The sequence below is a fragment of the Anarrhichthys ocellatus genome, unplaced genomic scaffold (genome assembly GCF_004355925.1).
Source record: "Anarrhichthys ocellatus isolate YVR2014 unplaced genomic scaffold, GSC_Weel_1.0 scaffold9, whole genome shotgun sequence".
In the NCBI taxonomy this organism is placed as follows: domain Eukaryota; kingdom Metazoa; phylum Chordata; class Actinopteri; order Perciformes; family Anarhichadidae; genus Anarrhichthys; species Anarrhichthys ocellatus.
The window spans coordinates 8,075,373-8,099,438 of record NW_022280039.1 but is presented as its reverse complement, the minus strand read 5'-3'; the positions used below and the strand labels follow the sequence as shown (position 1 = coordinate 8,099,438).

Below are 24,066 nucleotides of genomic sequence, written 5' to 3'. Positions count from 1 at the left end.
TTTCTCATTACACTTAAATTGTTAATGAATCCCAATGACACCAGGACCCACAGCGTGTAAACTCTTCATGTATGACAGTTTTATTTACCTAAAACCACAGTTCATGTGTACAATCATCTCGGAAAATAAAGAACAGCAGTTTGGCAAAAAAAAATAAAAAATGCCAGTGTAGGGACTGCCTGTCGTTCTCATGGTAGAACGTGTGCATCGCTGCACAGCTGCACGTCCGCCGTCCCAGACATGGCAACATCTGCTCCAAACATGACGCACGTCTCGGTGCAAAGCAAAAAGGCTGTTTGGTTTTTAAATATTCCATAAAAGTATTTCCTTAGGAAAGATGAACTGTTTTTTGAGCTTATTTAACATTTGTACTATCTAACGAATGTCTATTCTATTTACCAATACCATACATTGTCTATTACACAAGTCTGGTAAAACAGATGGCCGATTCGTTGGACATGCACAATGGAATATTGTACAATTTACTGTACACGGTACTAAGATCTGTCTAAAAAGATGGCATGAGAATTGTATCATCTAAGGCTCTTCATGCAGGAGGATGGGGGGGATGATATGTGGGGGGATGATATGATGTGGGATTGGCTAGTTTTTAAATCAGACATTTATTTATGGCCAGTCTAAAAATGATGTATGAACTTTATGAGCCTCTGTCTTCATAGTATTTAACTGGCATGCAGCTCTTGAAAGATATGCTGCCCAGAACACATGCACAACACAAAAATAAAACCAAAGTTTCTGCAAGGAATCTAGAGTAGAGGTGGGCTTACTCGGCCTTTGCTGCAAAGAAAAAAGAAGAAGAGAGAGAGGAAGAATCAAATCAGTGGACACACACAAAGAATCACAGGCCAAAGTAAAAAAACATCCGAGCAGCAAATAATTTAAACTATACTTATTTTAATAAAAAGAGCAAATATATTAAGGCCATGCTATGGGCAAGCAGAAGATTGGATCAAATGACAAACGCAAATAAAAAGACATGTATAAATAAAATAACAACACCACCATGTCCTGTAATGGTGTTGGGGCACTTAAATGTCAGCATCTTTGCCAGTTGCCAAAACATGCTGCTGCCAGTCAAAAACTAACCTGCACCAGCAACCCTGTCTGAGTTCAAAATGCAAAAAGCTCCTATTTCTACTCAGTGTGTACCTGGCACTTGGTGACATTGAAGGCATTTTTTATTTTTTTTTTCAAACAAAAATTGTTCCTCCTTTTGTACCATTTAAAAGTATAAAACTGATCCTATCAAAAGATAGGAGGAGCCGCTGTTGCCGCCTTTCACACGAGCAACGACGGACGGCAAAGCTGCGAGTTCAACCACATAGAAGATGAGAGCGCGCTAGTTGGCATGCAGGTCAAGGTGTACTCACTCTGCAGGTAAACAGGTGGAAGGCATTGGAAGAAACAACAGTTAGCTGTAAAGCTAAAGAAAATACTCAAAGCACACAGTGGCCTGGTATTATTGCAGCAGGCATGCAGAAAGGCTTAGACCAGGCTTAAGTAAACTAGTGTAAATGTATGGAGCATTTTGACAGCAACAACAACAACAAGAATAATCTATACAGAGATTCTACTTTGTGTGGTATGTACAGATATACAGACTCTTCCAATGACCGGTCATCCACATTGTGCTCAGTTGATAAGACTAACAGCTTCTTGGTGCCTTTTTACATGTTCAAGTACAGTATGTGCACATTATACATACATTCATAAAGATAACTGTAATTAAGATGCAAAATTAAGACTGAAAAAAACCTTATTAAATCAAGAAAAATGTGTTTTTTTCAAGTAAACAAATTTAACACTTTATCAAAAAAAATTGCTCTGAATCAAACTGGTAACATATCTCTGTCCTCGCTTCCCTCCAACAACAGAGAAAAGAAAAATATACTAAAAAAAAAACAACATTAGCATGTGTGTGTGAGGGCTTCGGGTCTACTGCAAAACAAATTGATGCTTACCTCAACACTTCAACTGATAATCTATGAAATGGTTGTTAAGACAAATGGGTAGAAATAATCATATTAACAGCATTGAGGTAGCTGTGCTCTGCCTAACGCAGAAACAATAATGAATGACGCCGCATGGAGCTCAAAAGTGACCACAGAGGTTCATGCCAGGGCAAATATATTCAAGTCTTTGCCCCAAAAATTAGTATTTTACTATACGGTCCTTAGAATTACATCCATTCACACCCAGCATTCTCGTCCCCGCAACCCCTCCCAAAAATTACAAAATATTAATTATCATAAAATAGTGTAAATTCTCTGTACAGCTCAAACACAGCTCCGACCCAGTGGGCATCCCTAACTGTTCAAAACGAGATCAAAAGAGAGGAAAAGCGTGATGGTAAAAGAAAACACATGGACATAAAGTTGGTCAAAGTCATTCAAATATGACTAAATCCGTCCCCCACCCCCCAAGTGTTGACTGTAAGTTGTTCCGGGTTAAAGTAACTGCGTTAGATGTGTGTGTTAATGTCCACTTCACACTGGTGCACAGGGAGGGTAGTGTAGTGAAATCAGTCAGGGCCACAACATGGCGGACACGTTAGTGTCGGTGCTGTAGATCCACAGCACCAGGGGCAGGGAGACGGCCACGAAGGGCCAGGAGATGCCCTCGGCACATGCAGACAGAGAGCAGCCTTTGCTGGCCGGCTTCTCCAGCTGATTACCAAAGTCCAAGTAGTTCCTGGCCACGAACTTTAGCACCTCGTCCAGCAGGATGACGGGCAGGGAGATCTTCAGCACCATCATCCACTGGGTCAAATCCAGAGGGGTGATCTGGAAGATGACCTGAGAGAACGCCACAACATTCATCATGTTACATCACAGCAAAACACAGCATTTGCAACTATCTAATGTATCAGCTTCCATTGCATGTCTGTAATGAAAGCCATACAGCCACATAACTCCTGAAACTCAACCTGTGTCCTGCAGTGGCTGACTGGACCATCAAGAAGCTCTTTTCTGAGTTTTGCTGTTAAATGACAGCGCCATCAAGTCATCATTGAATGAACTGGCTTTGTAACACTCACAGGCAGAGGTTCCACATAGAGGATGAGGAAGTGGAGGGACATGGAGAGGCAGATGGCCCCCAAGAGCCAAACGTTTTCCCAGGGAGGCATCCGCAGGAGAGACTGGTTCTCCGACAGACTGGGCAGAAGAGAAGACACAGATTCATTCATTAATAGTTTGCCCTTCCTTCCTTCCTTCCTTCTCGGAGTGCAAATGGTCCTCAGATGATCTTCAAGCTTACTGAGAGAAACTTCTTTACCTGTTGAGAGCATTGCACATCTCAATGGTGACGAGCACGGACAGGGCCATGGTCATCGGGTAGGGCGACTCAAACACGTGGCAGTCCAGGCCGTCAAAGTCTGGGTTGTCTGGGGCGCACTGGAGGAAGTGGCTCTGTGGGGAGGAAGAGGCAGAGGAGTGAGGGGGGGAGGAAATGAGCGGAGGGGAGCTGAAGGATGAGCACTCAGACAGGCGGACTTACCAGCTGGTACAGAGTGATCTGAGGTCCATCTTCAGAGACGGTAAACCACCAGGCAGCAGCTCCCACTGTGGCTGCACCCACATAGCCTAAGGGCAAACACACCAAACACAAATGACTGACTACACTGCATGAGGGGAAATCAAACATTCTTCTGATAACATGGGGAAAAAACATTATCCTTCCATTATCAACTTACATCCGATGGCCAGGTATCTGAAGAAGAGCCAGCCAGAGATGAGGGGCTCCTTGGCATTACGAGGAGGCTTCTCCATGATGTCCAGGTCAGGGGGGTTGAAGCCCAGGGCGGTGGCTGGGAGGCCATCGGTCACCAGGTTGACCCAGAGCAGCTGGACCGGGATCAGAGCCTCGGGGAAGCCCAGCGCCGCAGTGAGGAAGATGCTGTCAGGAGAAATAACTCCAGTTAGAGAACTCTACCGACACGCTGGAGTTAAGTCTGAACGTAAATACAATCTGCTCCCGAGGCCTCACCAGACGACCTCCCCAACGTTGGATGAGATGAGGTATCTGATGAACTGCTTCATGTTGTTGTAAATGGCTCTTCCTTCTTCAACGGCGGCCACGATGGAGGAAAAGTTGTCATCGGCGAGGACCATCTCAGAGGCCGACTTGGCCACGGCAGTGCCAGAGCCCATGGCGATGCCAATCTCTGCCTTCTTCAAGGCCGGGGCATCATTCACTCCATCGCCCGTCTGTGGAGAAATAATTCGGAGGAGTAATTACCAACACAAGCAAATCAAGCTTTTGGAAATTACATTTCCAAAAGCCCACAAAGACGGATCGGACCATGTTACCATCTTTTCCAGAGATGGAATCAAGACCAACTTCACAACCAAATTAAAGAAACAAAACACTTGTGAAACACTAATGATCAGTAAGAAACATTTCAGAAGTCATACCATAGCGGTGATCTCGTCGAATCCTTGCAGGAACTCAATAATCTTGGACTTGTGGGATGGCTCGACGCGGGCGAAGCAGCGACCGTGAGTCACGGCCTCGCGCTGATCGTGGAGCGACAGCTCGTCAAACTCTCGCCCGGTGAAGGCCATGCGCTCAATGTCGTCGTCAACGCCCAGGATGCCGATGCGGCGGCAGATGGCCACGGCTGTGCCCTTGTTGTCTCCCGTGATCATGATGACACGGATGCCGGCCTGGCGGCACAGCTTAATGGAGGCGGCCACCTCCTGCCTGGGAGGGTCCAGCATGCCGACGCAGCCGACAAAGGTCAGGTCGCACTGGACGCGGAGAGACGAGAGTGAATGTTTGCTACTGAAGAAGCGGACACCGAATACGGCCGAGTCTATTAAAACATCCAAAACAACTGTACAAGAAGATAGATGAAAGGAACTCACCTCGTACGTCACAAATTTGGTGCAGTCTGACAGTATCATGTCCTCCTTCTTGGGCGGGCTGTCTCGTGTGGCCAGAGCCAGGCACCTAAGGGTGTCCCGACCTGTCCCGTACTCACGGATCACAGACAGGATCTTTTCCTTGATGCTTTTGGTGAGGGGAACTTTGTTGTTACCAACTCTGACGTGAGTGCACCGATCAATAACTCCCTCGGGGGCCCCCTGTTGGTAGAGCAGAGGTATAAAATATTCACATCAAAGACATCAAAAGCGAAACCACCCAAAGGTCCTCCGCTCATGTTTCTTTCAGTATACCTTGATAAACATCTTGCCAATGGAGGAGCGAGACTTGTTGGGGGTGCAGTAGACGGACATGGACTTCCTGTCTCTGGAGAACTCCAGGGTGAACTCCTTCTTCATCAGCTGCTTGATCACCTGCTCAGACAAACGGGACAGAACGAGTGAGGAAAGAAAACCTGCAGAGTGGCAGCAGTGGAAGTCTGCAGCGTGTGCAGGTGAGGGAGCCGGCATCACTCACAGAGTTGCAGGCGTTGGCTCGGTCAATCTTGGACAGGTTGATAACTTCGGTGTCGAAAACGTTCATCTTCTCCACCAAACAGGTGAGCGCGGTCTCCGTGGCTTCACCGACCTTCTCGTACACACCCTTCCCCTGACACATCACAAACATTCATGTTAAATTTCACACCGGTGTAGAGATTTTAAGTTCGCACATGGAGGTCATTTCCCTCCAACCCAGAGATAAAGAAGGAAAACAATGAAACGCACCATTGACAGTTTACAAATATGATCTGTTAATGCCCGTCTATCTTCAGGTGGGTAAATGTCACTTTAACGCCCATGAATATTATTATTAGTGTAGTTAGTCTGTCTGTTTACATTTATTTGTTAAATTAATTAAGAGTAAATGACGGCACCGTGCTGGTCATTTATGCTAGCGCAGCTCCCCAGGGATTTATGCTTACATTTGACTCATTTTGATATTTCAACCTGTGACACATATTCATGAAGGTGTTAAGAGGTATGACTGTTGAGATAGATAGATATATAGATATATATATAGATATATATAGATATATAGATATATATAGATATATATATAGATATATATATAGATATATATAGATATATAGATATATATATAGATATATATATAGATATATATATACAGAATAAATCCTTTACTTCCTTGAGGCAGCCTGCACTCTTTGGGTGTAACACCTGCTCCTCAGATTAATCCACTGACCCCTCCCTGCACATGATGTATGTGCATTTAGATGCATATCGGTCTATGAGTGTATGTAGATATGTACATAAGTATATGTTAGTATGTGTGTAGATGTAGGTTTTGTGTTCGACGCAGGCAGGGTTCAGACCTCATTGAAGTCCAGAGAGGAGTCGTTACACAGGGCACAGATGGTAGCCAGTTCAACCAGGGCATCATACTGGGAGGATTTCACCTGTTTATCATCCTGGTACCTGAGGGTAAAGTCAAGAGTATTAACCCGTGCATTACAGCTCATATAACAAGAACATTCTATATTTTTAAACACCCAACTTGAACTCCATTTAACCTACAACTAAAGTCAATCAATGAGATATTTCCTCCTAGATGTTTTGTTATGGAGTCAGCTGTAAAGTACTCACACTTCTCCCTCGGGTGCGTAGGTAGAACCTGTGATGGTGAACTCTGACAGAGCACAGCTGTCACCATCGGCTTTGTTGACCACGAACATCTGGAGGACAAGAGAGCAGGTGGGACAAAAGCAAATATGAGTTTTTCAAACAGACTCCATTTAATTCGGCCAGTGTTTTAGTCGACTGACGCAGCAGGTGGCAGCAGAAACCACAGAACTCTCAGGCGCACCTGAGGAGTGAGATCTCTTTTTTTAGACAGTAGATTAGCCTGCAGTGTTACAGAGTGCGTTTGTGTGAGGGCCAGGCTAGGTGGCCCGCTGCCTAATGTGAGAAAAGGGTGTTTGGTTTCTCTCCATAAAGTAAACAGAAGAGATCGCCAGGGAGCCAGTAAAGACAGACGCTGTGCCCAAAAAGAAGAAGCCGTGCCTGGCCTCCTCCTGCAAGAAGCTTTCATCCACACACACACACAGCTAGTCAGGGATAGGTTATATCATAACAGTGCCAATGACAATCAGTCAAGCCCTCCTCAAACGTCTGCTGCCGTCTGATGATTTGACAAATGGGTAAAGACTTAGCGTTCCAATACCTACACTACTACCTATGCCAGAAAACAGAAATGTGTATGTCCCAATACATAGTATGTCAAATGCAGCATGCCAGATGGCTTACTGCATTCCCGAAACATTTTGCAGAACACAAGCACAGCATGCTTTTCTGGATACAATCCTCTGCACAGCAGATATATAAGCAAGAGGGTCAAAGTTCAAGGTCCAATGTTATGACGAAGTAGTATGTCCCAATTTAATGCAACTGAATGTACTTTATAGGAGCAGCTGCAGTGTGTACTAAAAGTAACAAGTATTGCTTTCAAGATTGATCATGGCCCGTGCAAAATAATTGAAATGTCTTTAATTTGAGTGTGACTGAGTTCATGTCGTGATCAATAGTTATTTGACGCAGAGAAGATGTACTTCCTAAGTTTACTTCAGTGTGAACAAACCTCTTTAAAGGCTTGTGTCTGCCATATCCTGGGAGCAAATGTTTTGCATATATATATATATATATATATATATATATATATATAAATCACTCATTCACATTCATTTTTAGCAAAAAATGTGCATGATTCAATTTTGACCATATATTCTCTGAAAGGTCTGTGTGTACACGATGAAATACGAATAAAAATCCATGTTAACATCTACCACAGTATGTTTTACCTAAAATGACAAGCTATGACCTGAAAGACTGACGGACGTAACCGATCTGTCCGAACATTAAAGAATTGTTTAAGCAGCATAGATTGTTCTCAGTCGATCTCAACTGAACCACTATACTTTATTATACAGGTAGGCCTTTGAGTGAAGCACATTTCTATGACTTTCTGGGTTTATTCCAGGCCTGAAAATTGCCATTTTCAAATCCAATTACTTTTCCAGGTTTTCCATGCCCGTATCAACCCTGATAAATATACATCACTGAAAACTGCAGTAATTGCACAATCACAAGGCTACTTAATCATGACGAGTACAACATGTGGCCCAAACAATACAGAGGCCTAAACAACGGTTTGATAAATAACTGTAAATTAACGCCAAAGTTTAATTTCAGGCTGTGCCAAAAGTTCTGAGTAATCACTGAACAGGCAACAAAAGAGGATTAAACTTCAATAAATAACAAATGTCTTAATGTGGGGCCAAGTAGTGCTGAGGTGCCACTTACAGACACAGAGAGAGAGAAAGGAACTACAGGCAGCTTGGTGACGCAAGGTCAGTTATGCAACAGGAGCACTGCAAGTCATCCAACGACTCAATGTAGATTAGAGGAGCGGCTGACAGTATGTCGCCTTCTCGTATCAGAGCCGGATACCCAATCAAAAGGAACACTTCACTCTCTCTGTTTGCACCGAGACTATTAGCATTTTAGCTGACAAACGTATGCAGTCACCGCTCCTCTAACCGCTATCACCTTAATCAAACACCAGGCAACCAATAAAGACGACAAAGCACCGAACTTCCCAAACCTCCCAGCAGTGTGTGTGTGTGTGTGTGTGTGTGTGTGTGTGTGTGTGTGTGTGTGTGTGGGACTCACTCTGCAGACGGACATCTGGTTGGTGGTCAGGGTTCCCGTCTTGTCGGAGCAGATGACAGAGGTGCAGCCCAGGGTCTCCACGGACGGCAGGCTGCGGACGATGGCGTTCTTCTTGGCCATGCGGCGGGTGCCCAGGGCCAGGCAGGTGGTGATGACGGCAGGGAGACCCTCGGGGATGGCGGCCACGGCCAGCGCCACAGCGATCTTGAAGTAGTAGACGGCCCCGCGGATCCAGGAGCCTCCGTGGACGGGGTCGCTGAAGTGGCCGATGTTGATGATCCACACGGCGATGCAGATGAGGGAGATGACCTTGGACAGCTGCTCGCCGAACTCGTCCAGCTTCTGCTGCAGGGGCGTCTTCTCCTGCTCGGTGGCCGCCATCTCGTCGCGGATCTTACCTATCTCCGTGTTGATGCCAGAGGCCACGACCACTCCCACGGCCTTCCCAGCTGCAATGTTAGTGCCCTGAAATGACAAGTACTACACGTTGGCTCGAGTACCTCTGATATCATCTCGGACATCTTGACGTAAGTTTCTTTTTTACAGGAAGTTAAAAGAAAGTAAACAAACACAAAGTGGAAGCACATCAACAGGAAGTGTGATAACTGGTGAAGAGTTGAGCTTACAGAGAAGAGCATGTTCTTCTTGTCCTGATTGACGGCACGAGGGTCAGGCACAGGGTCGGTGTGTTTGATGACCGAGATGGATTCACCTACAAAAACAACAGAGAGATCATTTTGTCTCCGCAAATGATCTAAGAAACAAAGCAGCCAATTATCTAGACAGAGAGCTCATTCATGTTGCCTCACTGATCTTTTACATGCTCATGAATGTTTCAGTTCAGAAGCAAACATGTTTATTGTAAACCATGTCATGATACATCTCTGGGCTCATTCTGCAGCCAGCTCAAATGATTTTTATTCACGCTCTTCAAAAGAAAGTGTAGTATTGATCCATTTATCTTGGATGCGGTTGTCTTTGCGCTCTTATTTTGAAATAACGGGAGTGTCAGTGTAGAGCTAAAACATAATTATAAAAGCTAAAACATAATTACAAAATTAAACCCGACTGTAGCCTCGAATAAAACAGCTGACTGAACTCTGTCAAAACAAAAAAGTATACATTACTTAAAGCGCTGGCCTGGGTGGTAATATTTAAGCCTTTGTATGAAAATGTGACTTTCTATTTATTACTCACAGGTTTAAATGTGTGCAGTGAAATGCAGGATAGCATAGGCTTGATGCTGTGCTAAAAATATTAGTGTGCAATTAGAAAAACAGTAAGCATAAGACCACATACAGGAAAAAAATTTAAAAGATAGCAAAATGATAAACAATATGTATTCAAATCAATAACATTTGTAGCAGATTTAGATTTAATAATACCCATGTATCAGGAGAGACTGAGAATTTAATTGATAAAAACGGCTGAAGGAAAAGAATTTGATGTCTGCGATATTATCAGCAAACACGTCTTACCGGTCAGAATGGACTGGTCCACCCTCAGAGTAGTTGATTTGATTGAACAGATACGGATGTCAGCGGGCACCTTGTCTCCAACTATAACCAAAAAAGATCCGCGATTACAGAAAATGCACAAAAAAAAAAGGACATAAAATATTAAAGAAGGATTTGAAATTAAGTCTGCAACTCAAGGCTCATAATAAATTGTAATGGCATCAGATATGACGGCTCAATAGTATTTTACACCACACGAATAGCACTCCATTAAAACACGCATACACTCCTGGTCCAATGCGGTGTGTGTGTGTGTGTGTGTGTATACACGCTAAACGAAGATTCAACAGATGAGCTGTTGTCTATTTTCTGCAGGCAGTAACTCAGCATTAGCATAAACTAAACTGATGCTCATTACAGGCAGGTTGCTGTGCCACCAAGCAGCAGAGCAGTGTTGCCATCGCTGCAGGGAAAGAGACGGAGAGCCGAAGAAAGAGGAGGAAATTAAGGACCTGTGAGCCATAAAAGGCCCGTCTCAAAGGAAAAGGCCAATTTGGGTACATTGGAATTGCGGTGACCCAGTTCAACCTGCTAATGGTACATAAAGGCAATGGAAACTAGGGAAATGGCTCAGGCTACGGCACAGTTCTGTGGGCATAGTCTACATATAGGCCCTACTTAGTTAAAAATGCTAATTATGTCAGATTGTTACAAAAGACTCCATGTCTTATTATAGTTAGAAACCAGGAGCCCACACAAGCCTGCCAAATATCTACGGTCCTGTTCAGAGCTGGCATTAACACGCGTCTTGGGTGTGCTTCAGTTCCCACCAGGCATGAAAATGCTTCTCCACGTGCACATTAAAAGAAGAAGAAATCAAAACAAATAGACTCGGTCAATTCATCGGCGTGTTGCAGGCAAACCCAACTGGCCAAGATGTTTGACGGACTGGTAATATATCTCTACCGGCGAATGAGACGTAATTCCGCTCACATAGAGGACGGCAGTCGAGTAGGCGGTCCGTCAATGAGGCCCAGTACACAACACACTGCTAGAAGAATGTGCCCATGTGTGGCTAGATCAGATACGGACTTATATAGATGGATTGGGTATCGAAGAGAATAGGCCCATCTGGTATCGGATACCATTATACCGTATCGGCTGATACCCAAAGCCCAGGTATCGGGATGGAAAAAGTCGGGTCGGTCGATCCCTGTGAGCGGCCCTCCTCCAAATGTGTTCCGAGCGAATGGATCTGAATGCATCGCGGTAGCATTCACACCTGTACTTCAGAGCTGTTCGCTATTGGCAATTCCAAGAGCTTTACATGAAACATCAAAAGACATCGTGCAAAAGAAACGTTCTAAAAATACATGCGAATACAATTAAAAACAGTAATGTTAGTGCCAAGATGATAGAAACAGAATAAGACAAAGTTAAAGTGAAAACCAAAACTGTTGCACAGTAAAGAGATTTCACTAAATGCACCAAATTCCAAATTACCATCTGAGGGAGACACGTATCGTAATCCAAAACCCCTCATGACCTTTAGGGAAGGGAGGGGGAAAATAGCAACGGGACAACAATGTGTGCGGCCAAAAATGGAAAAAGCATTTCAATATGTCCCCCAATGTCTTGTCCTTGTTGACCTGCCAAGGGACTGCAGATGCCAATTAGCTTAAGCTACAATCTGGTACAGTGCATCGAATGGTGACATTTATGTTTAAACTGTACATGGTCCCTTTTAAATAAATAAAGAAAAGAACATGTGCTGATCAGGTTTAAATGTGGCCATATAATGGCAGCTGAAGCTGGACGATGGTCAACTGATTAGATGTCCCGACAGCGGAGCCAGGAACTCTCTGATCCGTCAGCGGGCATCGACAGCTTTTCTGAGAAGGATTAAAATGCATCTTTAAACCAGCTGAACCTGGAGCGACGGAGCAAAGGTCACGCAACTGGGCTCATAGGCGTTGCGCTGCCGGCTAGCGGTGAGTTCATTATATAAACTGAGACTGCAGTTAACTTCCTGGTGGTAAACACCAATAACCTTAATGCATGTTGAATAGAGGAACCCTTTTCATAGCTGCACTTTACTTTATTAAGAGAAATGATCCCATATTCCTGGAAGAGATTAAAGGGATTACCAACAAACTTTTCCTTAGAAGCCAAAAAGCTTTACAATCACACGGTTGTGCAACACTTCCTGTGTCATCATTTGAAAATTCTAAAGAGTGCTGAGCCAAGAAGCATGGCTAGGATGATGGGCTTCTATCAGTGGTGCTAGTGCATGCTGCAGCCAGTAGCTCCCATGAAATATGTAGCATGACGACAATTATCCTTGAAAGAAACCAGCGACTGCGGAGGCGCTGCCGCTGTGAAACACTGGAATCGTCTGGAGGCTGTGTTAAACTGCAGACCTGCTCTGATGAAGTGTGTGTATATCATCTGTCATCTAGTCTCAACATCCTACTTGGTTGCAGTCCAAGTAGCTCCTCAGGCATGCCCGCATTTTCACCTTTGTGCTTGCCAACGGGTCCCAGAGTCCACAAATTTCAGAGCGACAAAAGCTGAGACTCGTCGGTGATACATTGCACCCGGCGGGACTCCTCGAGGTGCCTTTTGAAAAAAACAGACCTTTCAACAGCGGGGCGGGGTAGTGGCTGAACCGAAGTGGTTTGCTGTGACTGGCACCTGCCTCTGCCAGCGCGTGGTTTGGAGGCCGACTGTCTTCAGGGCCAGCTGGGAGGCCAAATGTGTCGATGGCAGCTGAACAAAAGGCTGACCTCCTGTCTGGTTGAGTGGGGCCATTTCAGAACCGTCAACAGGTGAAGCGTCCGGCGACTTTCCATCAAAGCTCTCACCGATTAACTCACCAGCCACATTTACATGTGCACAATTATGCAAATACTTTATCCAGCCGGATGCGTTATCAAAAAACAGTTTATAATTAGAACGTTTCACTCTTTATCTGCTCAATGGAGATTTTCCTTTCTCACCTTTGGCAGTCAGGTGCACTAGAGAGACTGTAAGCATGACTCAGCACAGGAAGGAAATGCATTGGAAGGAAATAAAACTGATTATCTTGTTGCAAATGCATTGTTTACACGGGTGCTACCTTACACCATACTGTAGTGCATTATGGTGTGCATATAAAGGCGGACGCCACAGAAAAATAACAATTTTTTTGCCCTCCGTTTGCACTTGGTAAACATCACGAGTGAGTTCAACTATTTTATCAGCAAACAAGAGCGGAGTAAGTGATGTTTAGTTAGCAGTGGCCGGTAGGAGACACAAACCAATATTATTTTCCTGTCGTCACGCGTCAGGTGACTTTGGAGTTGATCCTCACCTCTGACCTCAGTTACGTAAGCATCATCTCTACACTTTCTCTGCTTCACTCCGGCCGTTTGTTATGAATGTTAAGCAGCAGCGGGGCAACTGTTTCTGTTGCCATAGTGACAAAACTTATCCCAGCACTGGGAACATTTTAGTGCTCCCCTCCGGTTAAACAAAAAAAAAAAAATCATGGTTTTCAGTGGAGCCTGGCAGGAATGACATGTCCATTAACCGGGACAAAATGAAATCTGAATTCAAATCTATGTCAAATCAAATCAGATCAACTGCTACACTAATATGTTTAAAAAGGTATTAAGAGAGCAGAACATCTACGAGCAGACTGAATGTCATTTAAACATCAAACAACACAACTTGTAAGACACTAACATGTCAATGTGAAAACCTGGGATCAGTTTTAAGTACAGACCATGTTCTTTGCCAACAACAGGTCAAAAGGGTAAATTCTCCTCGTGTCTTGAAGTCAACACTTTCAGTCGTCGCCCTTCAATAAAGCCTCACAGGGGTTAAAGTCTGACCCCTCACCGTCCCATCTTTAACCACACAGCATAGCATGGATGCCCAGCAGTCAGTACAGTATGACTTACGGTTAATACAATCGTTCAAAAAGACTAGAAGCCAGCTTTAATAACGGAGAATTACTGGTGCAAAAGGCGATACTTTAGATTCATGTACCGATAACACCAAAACGTTTTGATCAGCGTGTTCACACATATAGTTTATGTAGAACCTCACATGAGTACTCTCCAACTAAGCTCTGCGCCTGCCAGTTTCCCCGGTTTGGCTCGAATAAAAACCTCTGTGCCCTTCTGCAGGACTTCACTAGAAATGAGGGTTTTTTTGGCGTTTCTAAAGCCAGCCCTCCTGGTCGGCAAGATGAGACCATGTTCTTTCAGTCTCGCTGACAAGTCGGGAACATTTGCCAAAAACGTCCCTCTGTGACAATGGATGCTTGCCAGACCACATTAAATGCCACATCACTATCCATGGTGTCTGGAATCTGTGTGCAGGGTGCGGGTGCTGACGGGCAGGGTCGCTGTGCATCGAGCACGGTGGGGGTGGGACCGCTATCTGGCGAAGCGCGCTTCCCTATAAGGTCATCTCTCTCTCAAGCACAATAGGAGCAGATGAAAGATCCCCCCCCCCATACTGCTGCCCACATGAGCCCCCGTCTCTACCAGACTCCACAGGCAGCAGAGAACAAACCATCCGAGTTCTGCTGCTCCGAGGAAAAAGCCAATGTCCAAATTCGCAAGCCCTCGACACCAAACTGCAAACTGGCAACAAACAGTGTGTGCTGTGTTACAAAGTGGACTTAAATCCACAGGAAGGAGCAAGTGAGCTCCACGTGTTACCATCAGCTAACGGTAGTGAAGTGGGGCATGGTAATCCTCTATCAGATTTGAGCTACTGCCACTTCATTTATCATCCTAAAATGACTGCAAATCCACATTATAATTAAAAAAAAGATAATTTCTGGAATAAGTCAGGGGTTAGTTTTCCATGTATGTACCACGGCATCATTCGGTTGAGCCACACATTGATGTGAACAAGTCTTTCATCATCAACAGGACAGCAGACTGGACAGGGAAAACCAGCATTTAATCTAGCGAAGAGAAAAGTCCAAGAAACGCATTACACACACAACAGTGAACTCATTTCAGTCGGCGTGTGACTGATGAGCGATGAGGAGCGAGTAGGAGGCAGCGTTTAAAACCCACAGCAGCACCCCGACAGAGAGACGCACAGATTGGCTGCAGCCTGCGGCCTGTTCTCCTCACAGAGGGCTCGTCTCCGTGTCCTCTACCTCGGCCCCAGAAGACATGCAGCCGGCATCTGCGTCATCGCGCTCCTCCTCTGCATGGCAGGGGTCACTTTGGAGCTCCAGCGAGACATTATGCAGGAAAAAAGCCTGACAGGAACCTTTGTAAAAGATATATGGCAGATTTGGGAAGGAAGCTAAGCTGATGAGCTTCTTCTGACTGCAGGATAAAACATCCGGGTTTGCTGCCTGCTGGGCTGCATTTTTTGAGAAAGCCCCAAGCTGCTGACAACAAAGCCTGCAGCTTCCTTCATCGGGAGTGTTCAAATAACCAGGTCTCTTATATGCAAGAGGAAGCCATCTGATTCACAGATTACTCTTTTAAACCGTGGCCAAATAATTAAGCTTTCTACACTCTGCTTCACATAATCAAAAATGGCATAATTAGCACCGTCAACCTAAACCAAATTATACACAGCACGCCGTATGACACCAGATACATTATACATTTTAATTCCCAGTACACTCCTTCTCCATTTGTCCTTTGTCAAGGTTACCCAGGAGTCCCGCTGAACACTGTACCGCGTCACACGCTGTAGCAATGCTCCCTAGAGCCGGACGGGTGGGGCGCCGCTCACAGGGTGGGACCAGACACCCGTCATCTTCACGACTGTCACTGCCTCTATAAATACAGCATTCCCAAATCTAAACGGCCTATGACGGCTAAAATTGAAACCTACCACTATGCTCAGAAAAAGCTACGGGTTAAAGAGAGTATCAAGATAAGACTAGCGCTTTAAGGACATCAGCATTCCTCAACACATCCGTCTGATCATCCCTCTGCAGAACTGTATGTGTGTGTGTGTGTGTGTGTGTGTGTGTGCACGCGCCGCGGGGGGGGGGGGGAGGAGGAAACAGCACTCAAAGCTTTGTGCTGCCGAAATACGCTGACTGGAACTCGGCAGCATGAATCACTTCATGCTGCATGGAGGGGAACTGTTGAGTTTGGGACGAGCGGTGAGGATGCACAGGGCGGTGTTACGAGAGCGAGCTCAAAATGTGTGTGAGATAAAAGTGGGCCTTGATAGCATACGTGCCCAGCCCTTTGAGACAATGGGTTAATAAGAGCATCTCAAAATACATCACTCTTACAGGGTGAGTCACCTCTGCAGTGGCACATGGGGATGGGGAGGGGGAGGTTCAACTCAAGCTTGTGCTAAATGTGATCCATGACCATACGTGGACTGATTGGATCAGCAGGCTTCACCCGAAGGCAGAGCCGGACAGCAGCATCATATTAAAAACCAGATCTTTTCTTTAATCTTTAAAAAGCAACATGTGGGGAAAAAAAAGTCTCTTTCACGGGGAAACAAAAGAATATATATTGATGGAAGCTGCAGAGGCGTTAAATTGCCAATTTTCTGTGACTTTCAAGGTTCATGTGATGTTGCCTCCTGGCTGGATATCTGATGCTCTAGTCTAAGCAACGCATACAACGACAACAATCATAGCAACAAAGCCGCGTGTGTTTAAATATGCACGAGGGCGAGAGCAGCTCAACCTACCGGCAATCTCCACAACGTCACCGGGCACGATGTCTCTGGCCTTGATCCTCTGCACGGTTTTCCTGTCCTGCCGGTACACTTTCCCCATCTCAGGCTCGTACTCCTTTAGCGCCTCGATGGCATCCTCGGCATTACGTTCCTGTCGAGGAGAAAAGGAGAGTCGGTGCCAAAGGTTTCTGAGTTTCTCTTAGCTCAGACATGCATGCTCTTGGCTCTGGTGGACTACACGGTACGAGAGCATTTCCCTTTGAGGAGGCACTGGATTTTATATGCTGGATGTGTATTTTCATCAGGTTTTGGTTGGAGACATTTAGGTTGTGAAGCGTTTGAAAATGGGAACATAAATCACAACGTTTTCTGCCTCTGTAACCCACACATTGTTTAAATAAATAAATAAATAATCTTAGGATGTTATCATTATGTGTCTGGTGACACCAATAAAGATAGGTTTCAATCCATTTAGAAAAGCTGGTAAGATGTGCAACTATTTGACAGTAAAGTCATCATTCTGCTGCAGGATGAAATGTGATTCACTGGAACAAAACGCATTAGATTAGATTCAGACAATGAAACTAGAATATTCAATTCAATAATTTCTAGACCTATTCCCCAGATACAAAGGAGATGTAGTGCGATATAAATACAGCGACTTCCCCGGATGCTTAAAGTGTCTCACCTGCCACACACCGACGATGGCGTTGGCTATAAGAATGAGTAAAATGACAAAAGGCTCCACAAAGGCTGTGATAGTTTCCTCTCCCTCCTCGAACCAGGCCAGGACCTGAAAACAGTTTGAGAAACACGTCATTATTTATATAAAAAGTCATTTCACAGAACAGGAATTAGATAACAACGATTAGAGTAAAGGACACAACTGTAAACAGAACTAACTAAACTGTTCATGACAGAATAAATACTGAAGAATCTCCTCTCTGATGGATGGATACATCACAAAGTAATTGTTTGAATTAAATGAACTGGACTGGTTTTTAAATCTGTGAAAGCGAGATGGTGACGGCAGTGTTTCATTCCAATGATAATGATAATAATAATAATAATAATAATAATAATAATAATAATAATGATAATGATAATGATAATGATAATAATAATAATAATAATAATGATGATGATAATAGGGTTTAGCCTATTTGTCCGTAGCCAGAAGCTTGACATCAAAGACAGAGATTGTTAATAGAACTGCATCTAAACACACATCAGAATTTCTTGTGATCAAGCAAACATTTTGAATATATGAACCTTCTGTTTGCATTTAAATGCATTTATTCTATTCATTGTTTCAATTCAATTATCTTCTAGTTTCTTAACTGCTCAGCCCTTTCGAATTGGAATTCAAACTTCTCGATAGGCATTTGATTAAAAAATGAAAACATGTCAGCCATCGAGAAGACTGTAGCAACTCTGATTAGCACACTTGGATATCTATCCTATATATTAGAACCTCTTACTGCCAGAACATAAAGTATATTCTGAGCTGGAGTCTCATTTAGCTTGTTGTTCCTGAGAAAACCGCACTAAAATGACTCCGTGTGTCATATGGAAGTAGTTAATGTAACATAACGTAATAAAGCAGTCGGCCTCAGTAAGACCTAAGTATCTGGCTCTGGGAGATGCCAAAGACATTAAATGGCATAACTGGAATGACAAGTGAAACTCTTAATAGCAGTTTATTACAGAAGCACACCGCTCAGTAGGGCTCAACTGTACGTCATAACACCGCCAAGAGATTCTATAGATCATTTTCAAATAGTCATCATTTATGGGGTGGTCCTCAACCAAAGAAATCCTTAGTCAACCATCGCTCGTATGATTTTGTTGACTGATCAATTAGTTGATTTAATCAGAGGTCTATTGAAAATAGCATTAAAAAAAAAAAAAAAAAAAAAAAAAAAAAACTTAGACCAATTAGTCTACTAACTGACTGAGATGAGGCAGTCCTAATAATTGACTTACCAACAGTCCAAAACCCCAAAATAATAATTTTACAACAACCATAGACTGTTAAGTGGACGTGGACAGTGTGTAACGTCACCCACTGGTTTGTGGGCTACGGTTCTAAAGCCTCGAGTTCGTCATTTTGTCCGTCTTCATCTTGTTTGCTTTTTAAACACGAGAGGGTGGAGCCGAGTACAACAAAATGCTGACTAAGACATTTGTAGGTGACCAAAAAGGTTATAATTAATCGTCATGAACTGAAAGAGTAAAAGTTGTAAGACGACAACACAGACAACTCCCAGACCGGACATCGCCGTGGTAGCGACCTGTCAATCACAAGGTAGCCACACTCTAAAGCATACTCTGCTTTATCATCTATTTTACTCTGAATGGGGCCATCATTCACTAAATGAACATCATGCTGTAGTGAAGAAAACTTGAAACTAGCGATTGAGACCATAAACTCATGTTTATGAGGTAATAAATCAAGAGAGAATTAGGGTCATTTTCTCATAGACTTCTATTCAGACTTTTCTTTTGCCCTCAACACCAACTTGAATCACGTAAACTGAACATGTCGACTCGTTCAGAGATTAAGTTTGACGAACAACTTCAACAGTTAGGAAACGGTTCTGATTTGAATTAGCTTTCAAACTGGATACACATCAAAGTATGGGTAGGATTAATCCGATGTTGAGGGTGGTGTGAGCGTTGGTCTGATAAGAGCCCTCCCACTGAGGGGTGAGGGCCCAAATTTGGTCTTGAGTGGTGCTCTGTTCCCCCGTCAGACAGCAGCCACTGACACCTCTGTATCACCTGACCGGACTCTGCATGCTACATATCAGCACGCACACGCACACGCACACGCACACACACACACACACACACACACACACACACACACACACACACACACACTAAAACGTCCTTCAGCCGTCTGTTAATCTACTGTGCTGGCGAGTCAAAGAAGGTGAAACGTGTAATATTGCGTAATATATTAAAACATGCTATTTGAGGGTTGTATTTTGCCATAAAAACTTGTGTTTTTCAACATAATTTAGTGAAACCAAACTTTGCGAAAATAAAAATTGGTTGTACATAAAACCTTGTCTTTCCACATGACATCACAATAAAACGTGTTGCTACTACTACGTGGAAATGTACGTTTGATTTAGCTTCAGAAAGCGCTTTGAGGCATGCTGATGATGCCATTTCATAATGGCCACTATTAAACTTTTATCTATCTAGCACTCAAAGTCAGAGTGCCCGAGGGAGGCCGGGGTAAGTCATTACACAGCAGTCATGCTTGACGACTCAAATGTCTTACTTGGCACATGGTGATGGCAACTCAATGCCGCTACTGCTGTTGTCACCATTCCTCAGATGGGTTGCTATAGCCTTCTCAGCTGTTTAACTTTCTGATGTGAGAGTGTAACCCCAGCCGGGTCAAACAAACTGAAGACGTTCACACTTCGGCACCATGCACGGCATAAATCACCCCCCCTGCCAGTCAATACGCAGGGCTTAATAATAATGCCGTCTACACTTTTGACTTCACATAAACACACTCGAGGTGGCGAGGGAATGCTATTTGTAGGAAGCGTTGACTTGTCCTGAGAATCCCTCAACTTGTTAGATTCTATCTCAACAGGTTGTAGAGTAAGAGACAGGAGCAATAGTGGGAATAACAAAATAACAGAATAATAAAATAGCGTTTCATCAAACAGTGCGAGATAATGTGGTGAAATACTTACAAAAGATATACATGCGGCCAGCAGAAGAATACGAACAAGTAAATCTTCAAATTGTTCAAGGACAAGGTCCAACAAAGATTTCCCTGCGGAAAAGAGAGTTCAAATAATAATCCATCACAGGATTGTGTTATCACAAGACGACAGTAAGAATATCGGTGCCAGTAGTGCTTACCTTCTTCCGCTGGTAACTCTGTGCGTGTGGATATGTGAGAGTCAAACCAGAGACCGCACAGGAAACAGACCAGAAAGACAAGAAAAAAAGACAGTAAGAATGTATGAATACCTTTTTTTTTTTTTAAATAACAAAATAATTGACATTTGGAGACATGCAGTTCCTGTTTCATGATGGGGAACTTATTCCGCTAGAGGAGTGCTAGCTTGAAGAGCTCAATCTCAAGACAGTAGACCAGCCAGGCTCTGAGCTCAAACCACAATGTTTCCAGTTTCTTAACATTTTGATAATATAGTCATCAACATACTCTACATGCACTTAAAACTCATCTATTTAAATCCGCTTTTAACCTGTCAATTCAGTTATGTATGTTTTTCTTTTTCGTGTTCCTTACTGTTATGTCATCGATTTTGTTCTTATTGTAATTACTTCTATTGTTTCTGTTTTTACAATGTAAAGTGTCTTTGAGTACCTTTTAAAGCGATATACAAATAAAATGTATTATTATTATTGTTACAAGACGGGGGATTTTGTATCAAACCCATATAATAAAGTAGTGTGTGTGGATCATTTTGACTGTTAAACAAGATGTTAATTAACTCAAATGAATAAGCAACATCAAATGTTTCTTTGCAGGATTCCTATATTCTCCTGTCAGGTTTACACTACTAAGACTAAGAGTTCACTGCCTTAACCTTTATTACACAATAGGATCAAAGGCAAACAGGAAAAGTCCAATCAATGTAAAGGTCAAAGTGATTTAAAGGGAGGGAGGTACACCCTCCATGACCTCCCAGGGTGATATTAATATAAAAACAGCTGTTTAAGCCTGGAACAAGAGAGATTAACTTGACGGATAACGTTACTACAGTGGTCCTGTGGCCAGCAAGAAAAAGGTCACAGTGGTCAACAATGTCTCCATATTTCACAGCTATTGTCCACAATGTCACAGTGAGGTTTAAGTTGAATCACGATTACAACGCGTCACACTGAATCAACCCACAGTGTTGTTACAATGCCCAACAATGTTACAATCTGTCCTATAAGCAATGATTAATCTGCTCATTCGTAGACGGGAAACCCTCGAGGTCGCAGGTGATGACGTCAGCCCGATGACTTTATGGAGCCGGGTAACACCAGCACGATGGTGGTGGTGACTTTTACCCCATATCCTGGATCCATGTTACAATGACAGGACATTTTTTTCCTCTTTTTTTTTTAAAACATAAGTCTCATTCACTAAAGTGTAAATGTTTCGTACCGTTTAGGCCCCATTTCTCCTTCAGTCGCTTCACCTCGTCCAGGGAAAGTCCTGTGCTCTCATTGACGCAGAAATGACTGTAAACTTCTTCCACACTCTTCGTGTGAGCGTTCTCCATGGCGGACAGACGGCTCCTTCCCACACAGCTTTTACGCACGCACACTCACAAAAAACAAACAAAAAAAAACAAAAAAAAAAAAAACACACACTGCCTTAACGTTTCCTCTTTTAAATCTGTCAGTGCTTCCTAATTAATCAGCAGAGCTGTGCAGTCACACTCGGGATAGCTATCGTTAGCTATTCACCGCGGTCTAACGCGTCTCCCGTCCTTTACGCAGTTAAGATTTTCTTCACGCGAATTACGAAGAAGGAAAGAAAAATGTTGTGGTGAGCCAAACTCCTGTTTTCTCTGTGCGGGGGAAGATTACTCTCAGCGTCCTCTTATCTCCCGAGAATGGTGTGCGTTGCGTTGAGGACTGCATTCACCCGGTCTAGGTCCTCCGATGTTACCGTGGCGCAGCTCTCTAGTGGCTCCGCACGGTGCTGACAGTCTGTCTTTTTATCAAAGCGCCTCACTGCTGCCCCTCTTTCGCTGCATGTGGACTCATATCATTGGACGAACGGCGTCAGCTGCGCTCAAAACCAGGGAGACATAAGAAGAAACGCAGGAGGACGGACTAGGCTGGAATACATACAGGTGCTGGTCATATAATTAGAATATCATCAAAAAGTTGATTTATTTCACCAATTCCATTCAAAAAGTGAAACTTGTCTATTATATTCATTCATTACACACAGACTGATATATTTCAAATGTTTATTTCTTTTAATTTTGATGATTATAACTGACAACTAAGGAAAATCCCAAATTCAGTATCTCAGAAAATTAGAATATTACTTAAGACCAATACAAAGAGAGGATTTTTAGAAATCTTGGCCAACTGAAAAGTATGAACATGAAAAGTATGAGCATGTACAGCACTCAATACTTAGTTGGGGCTCCTTTTGCCTGAATTACTGCAGCAATGCGGCGTGGCATGGAGTCGATCAGTCTGTGGCACTGCTCAGGTGTTATGAGAGCCCAGGTTGCTCTGATAGTGGCCTTCAGCTCTTCTGCATTGTTGGGTCTCGCATTTCGCATCATCCTCTTCACAATACCCCATAGATTTTCTGTGGGGTTAAGGTCAGGCGAGTTTGCTGGCCAGTTAAGAACAGGGATACCATGGTCCTTAAACCAGGTACTGGTTGCTTTGGCACTGTGTGCAGGTGCCAAGTCCTGTTGGAAAATGAAATCTGCATCTCCATAAAGTTGGTCAGCAGCAGGAAGCATGAAGTGCTCTAAAACTTCCTGGTATACGGCTGCGTTGACCTTGGAGCTCAGAAAACACAGTGGACCAACACCAGCAGATGACATGGCACCCTAAACGATCACTGACTGTGGAAACTTTACACTGGACCTCAAGCAACATGGATTGTGTGTCTCTCCTCTCTTCCTCCAGACTCTGGGACCCTGATTTCCAAAGGAAATGCAAAATTTACTTTCATCAGAGAACATAACTTTGGACCACTCCGCAGCAGTCCAGTCCTTTTTGTCTTTAGCCCAGGCGAGACGCTTCTGACGCTGTCTGTTGTTCAAGAGTGGCTTGACACAAGGAATGAGACAGCTGAAACCCATGTCTTGCATACGTCTGTGCGTAGTGGTTCTTGAAGCACTGACTCCAGCTGCAGTCCACTCTTTCTGAATCTCCCGCACATTTTTGAATGGGTTTTGTTTCACAATCCTCTCCAGGGTGCGGTTATCCCTATTGCTTGTACACTTTTTTCTACCACATCTTTTCCTTCCCTTCACCTCTCTATTAATGTGCTTGGACACAGAGCTCTGTGAACAGCCAGCCTCTTTTGCAATGACCTTTTGTGTGTTGCCCTCCTTGTGCAAGGTGTCAATGGTCATCTTTTGGACAACTGTCAAGTCAGCAGTCTTCCCCATGATTGTGTAGCCTACAGAACTAGACTGAGACCATTTAAAGGCCTTTGCAGGTGTTTAGAGTTAATTAGCTGATTAGAGTGTGGCACCCGGTGTCTTCAATATTGAACCTTTTCACAATATTCTAATTTTCTGAGATACTGAATTTGGGATTTTCCTTAGTTG

The 24,066-nt window shown here is 43.7% G+C and overlaps 1 protein-coding gene across 2 annotated transcripts; it reads right to left on the bottom strand.

Moving 5' to 3' along the window:
- Window positions 1-57: 57 nt before the first annotated feature.
- Window positions 58-22,473, bottom strand: atp2a2a (ATPase sarcoplasmic/endoplasmic reticulum Ca2+ transporting 2a). Of its 2 annotated transcripts, none has more exons than XM_031849741.1 (21): window positions 21,918-22,473; window positions 20,657-20,674; window positions 20,485-20,567; window positions 17,451-17,555; window positions 16,775-16,913; window positions 10,112-10,192; window positions 9,260-9,345; window positions 8,634-9,098; window positions 6,552-6,640; window positions 6,281-6,383; window positions 5,425-5,556; window positions 5,202-5,321; window positions 4,890-5,108; window positions 4,437-4,772; window positions 4,009-4,229; window positions 3,716-3,918; window positions 3,520-3,605; window positions 3,298-3,431; window positions 3,059-3,176; window positions 2,696-2,816; window positions 58-798 (listed from the first exon to the last, which is right to left on the bottom strand). In XM_031849741.1, exons 1-21 carry the CDS (start codon window positions 22,033-22,035, stop codon window positions 785-787), a joined length of 2,991 nt encoding a protein of 996 aa, XP_031705601.1. In that variant the 5' UTR covers window positions 22,036-22,473; the 3' UTR covers window positions 58-784. The 2 variants fall into 2 exon arrangements, with proteins under 2 accessions (XP_031705601.1, XP_031705600.1); XM_031849740.1 differs by having other exon boundaries at window positions 1,392-2,816; window positions 21,918-22,472.
- Between the last annotated feature and the right edge of the window lie 1,593 nt (window positions 22,474-24,066).

What these genes read in the sequence shown, in the direction of transcription:
- atp2a2a (XM_031849740.1), bottom strand. Translation starts at nt 22,035, where the DNA reads ATGGAGAACGCTCACACGAAGAGTGTGGAAGAAGTTTACAGTCATTTC. An exon ending in CCTCTCTGGACTTCAATGAG is followed by an intron (nt 5,557 to 6,280) that starts GTCTGAACCCTG and finishes GTGATGTGTCAG; the next exon opens with GGGAAGGGTGTGTACGAGAA. An exon ending in TCTATGTGGAACCTCTGCCT is followed by an intron (nt 2,817 to 3,058) that starts GTGAGTGTTACA and finishes GCGTTCTCTCAG; the next exon opens with GTCATCTTCCAGATCACCCC.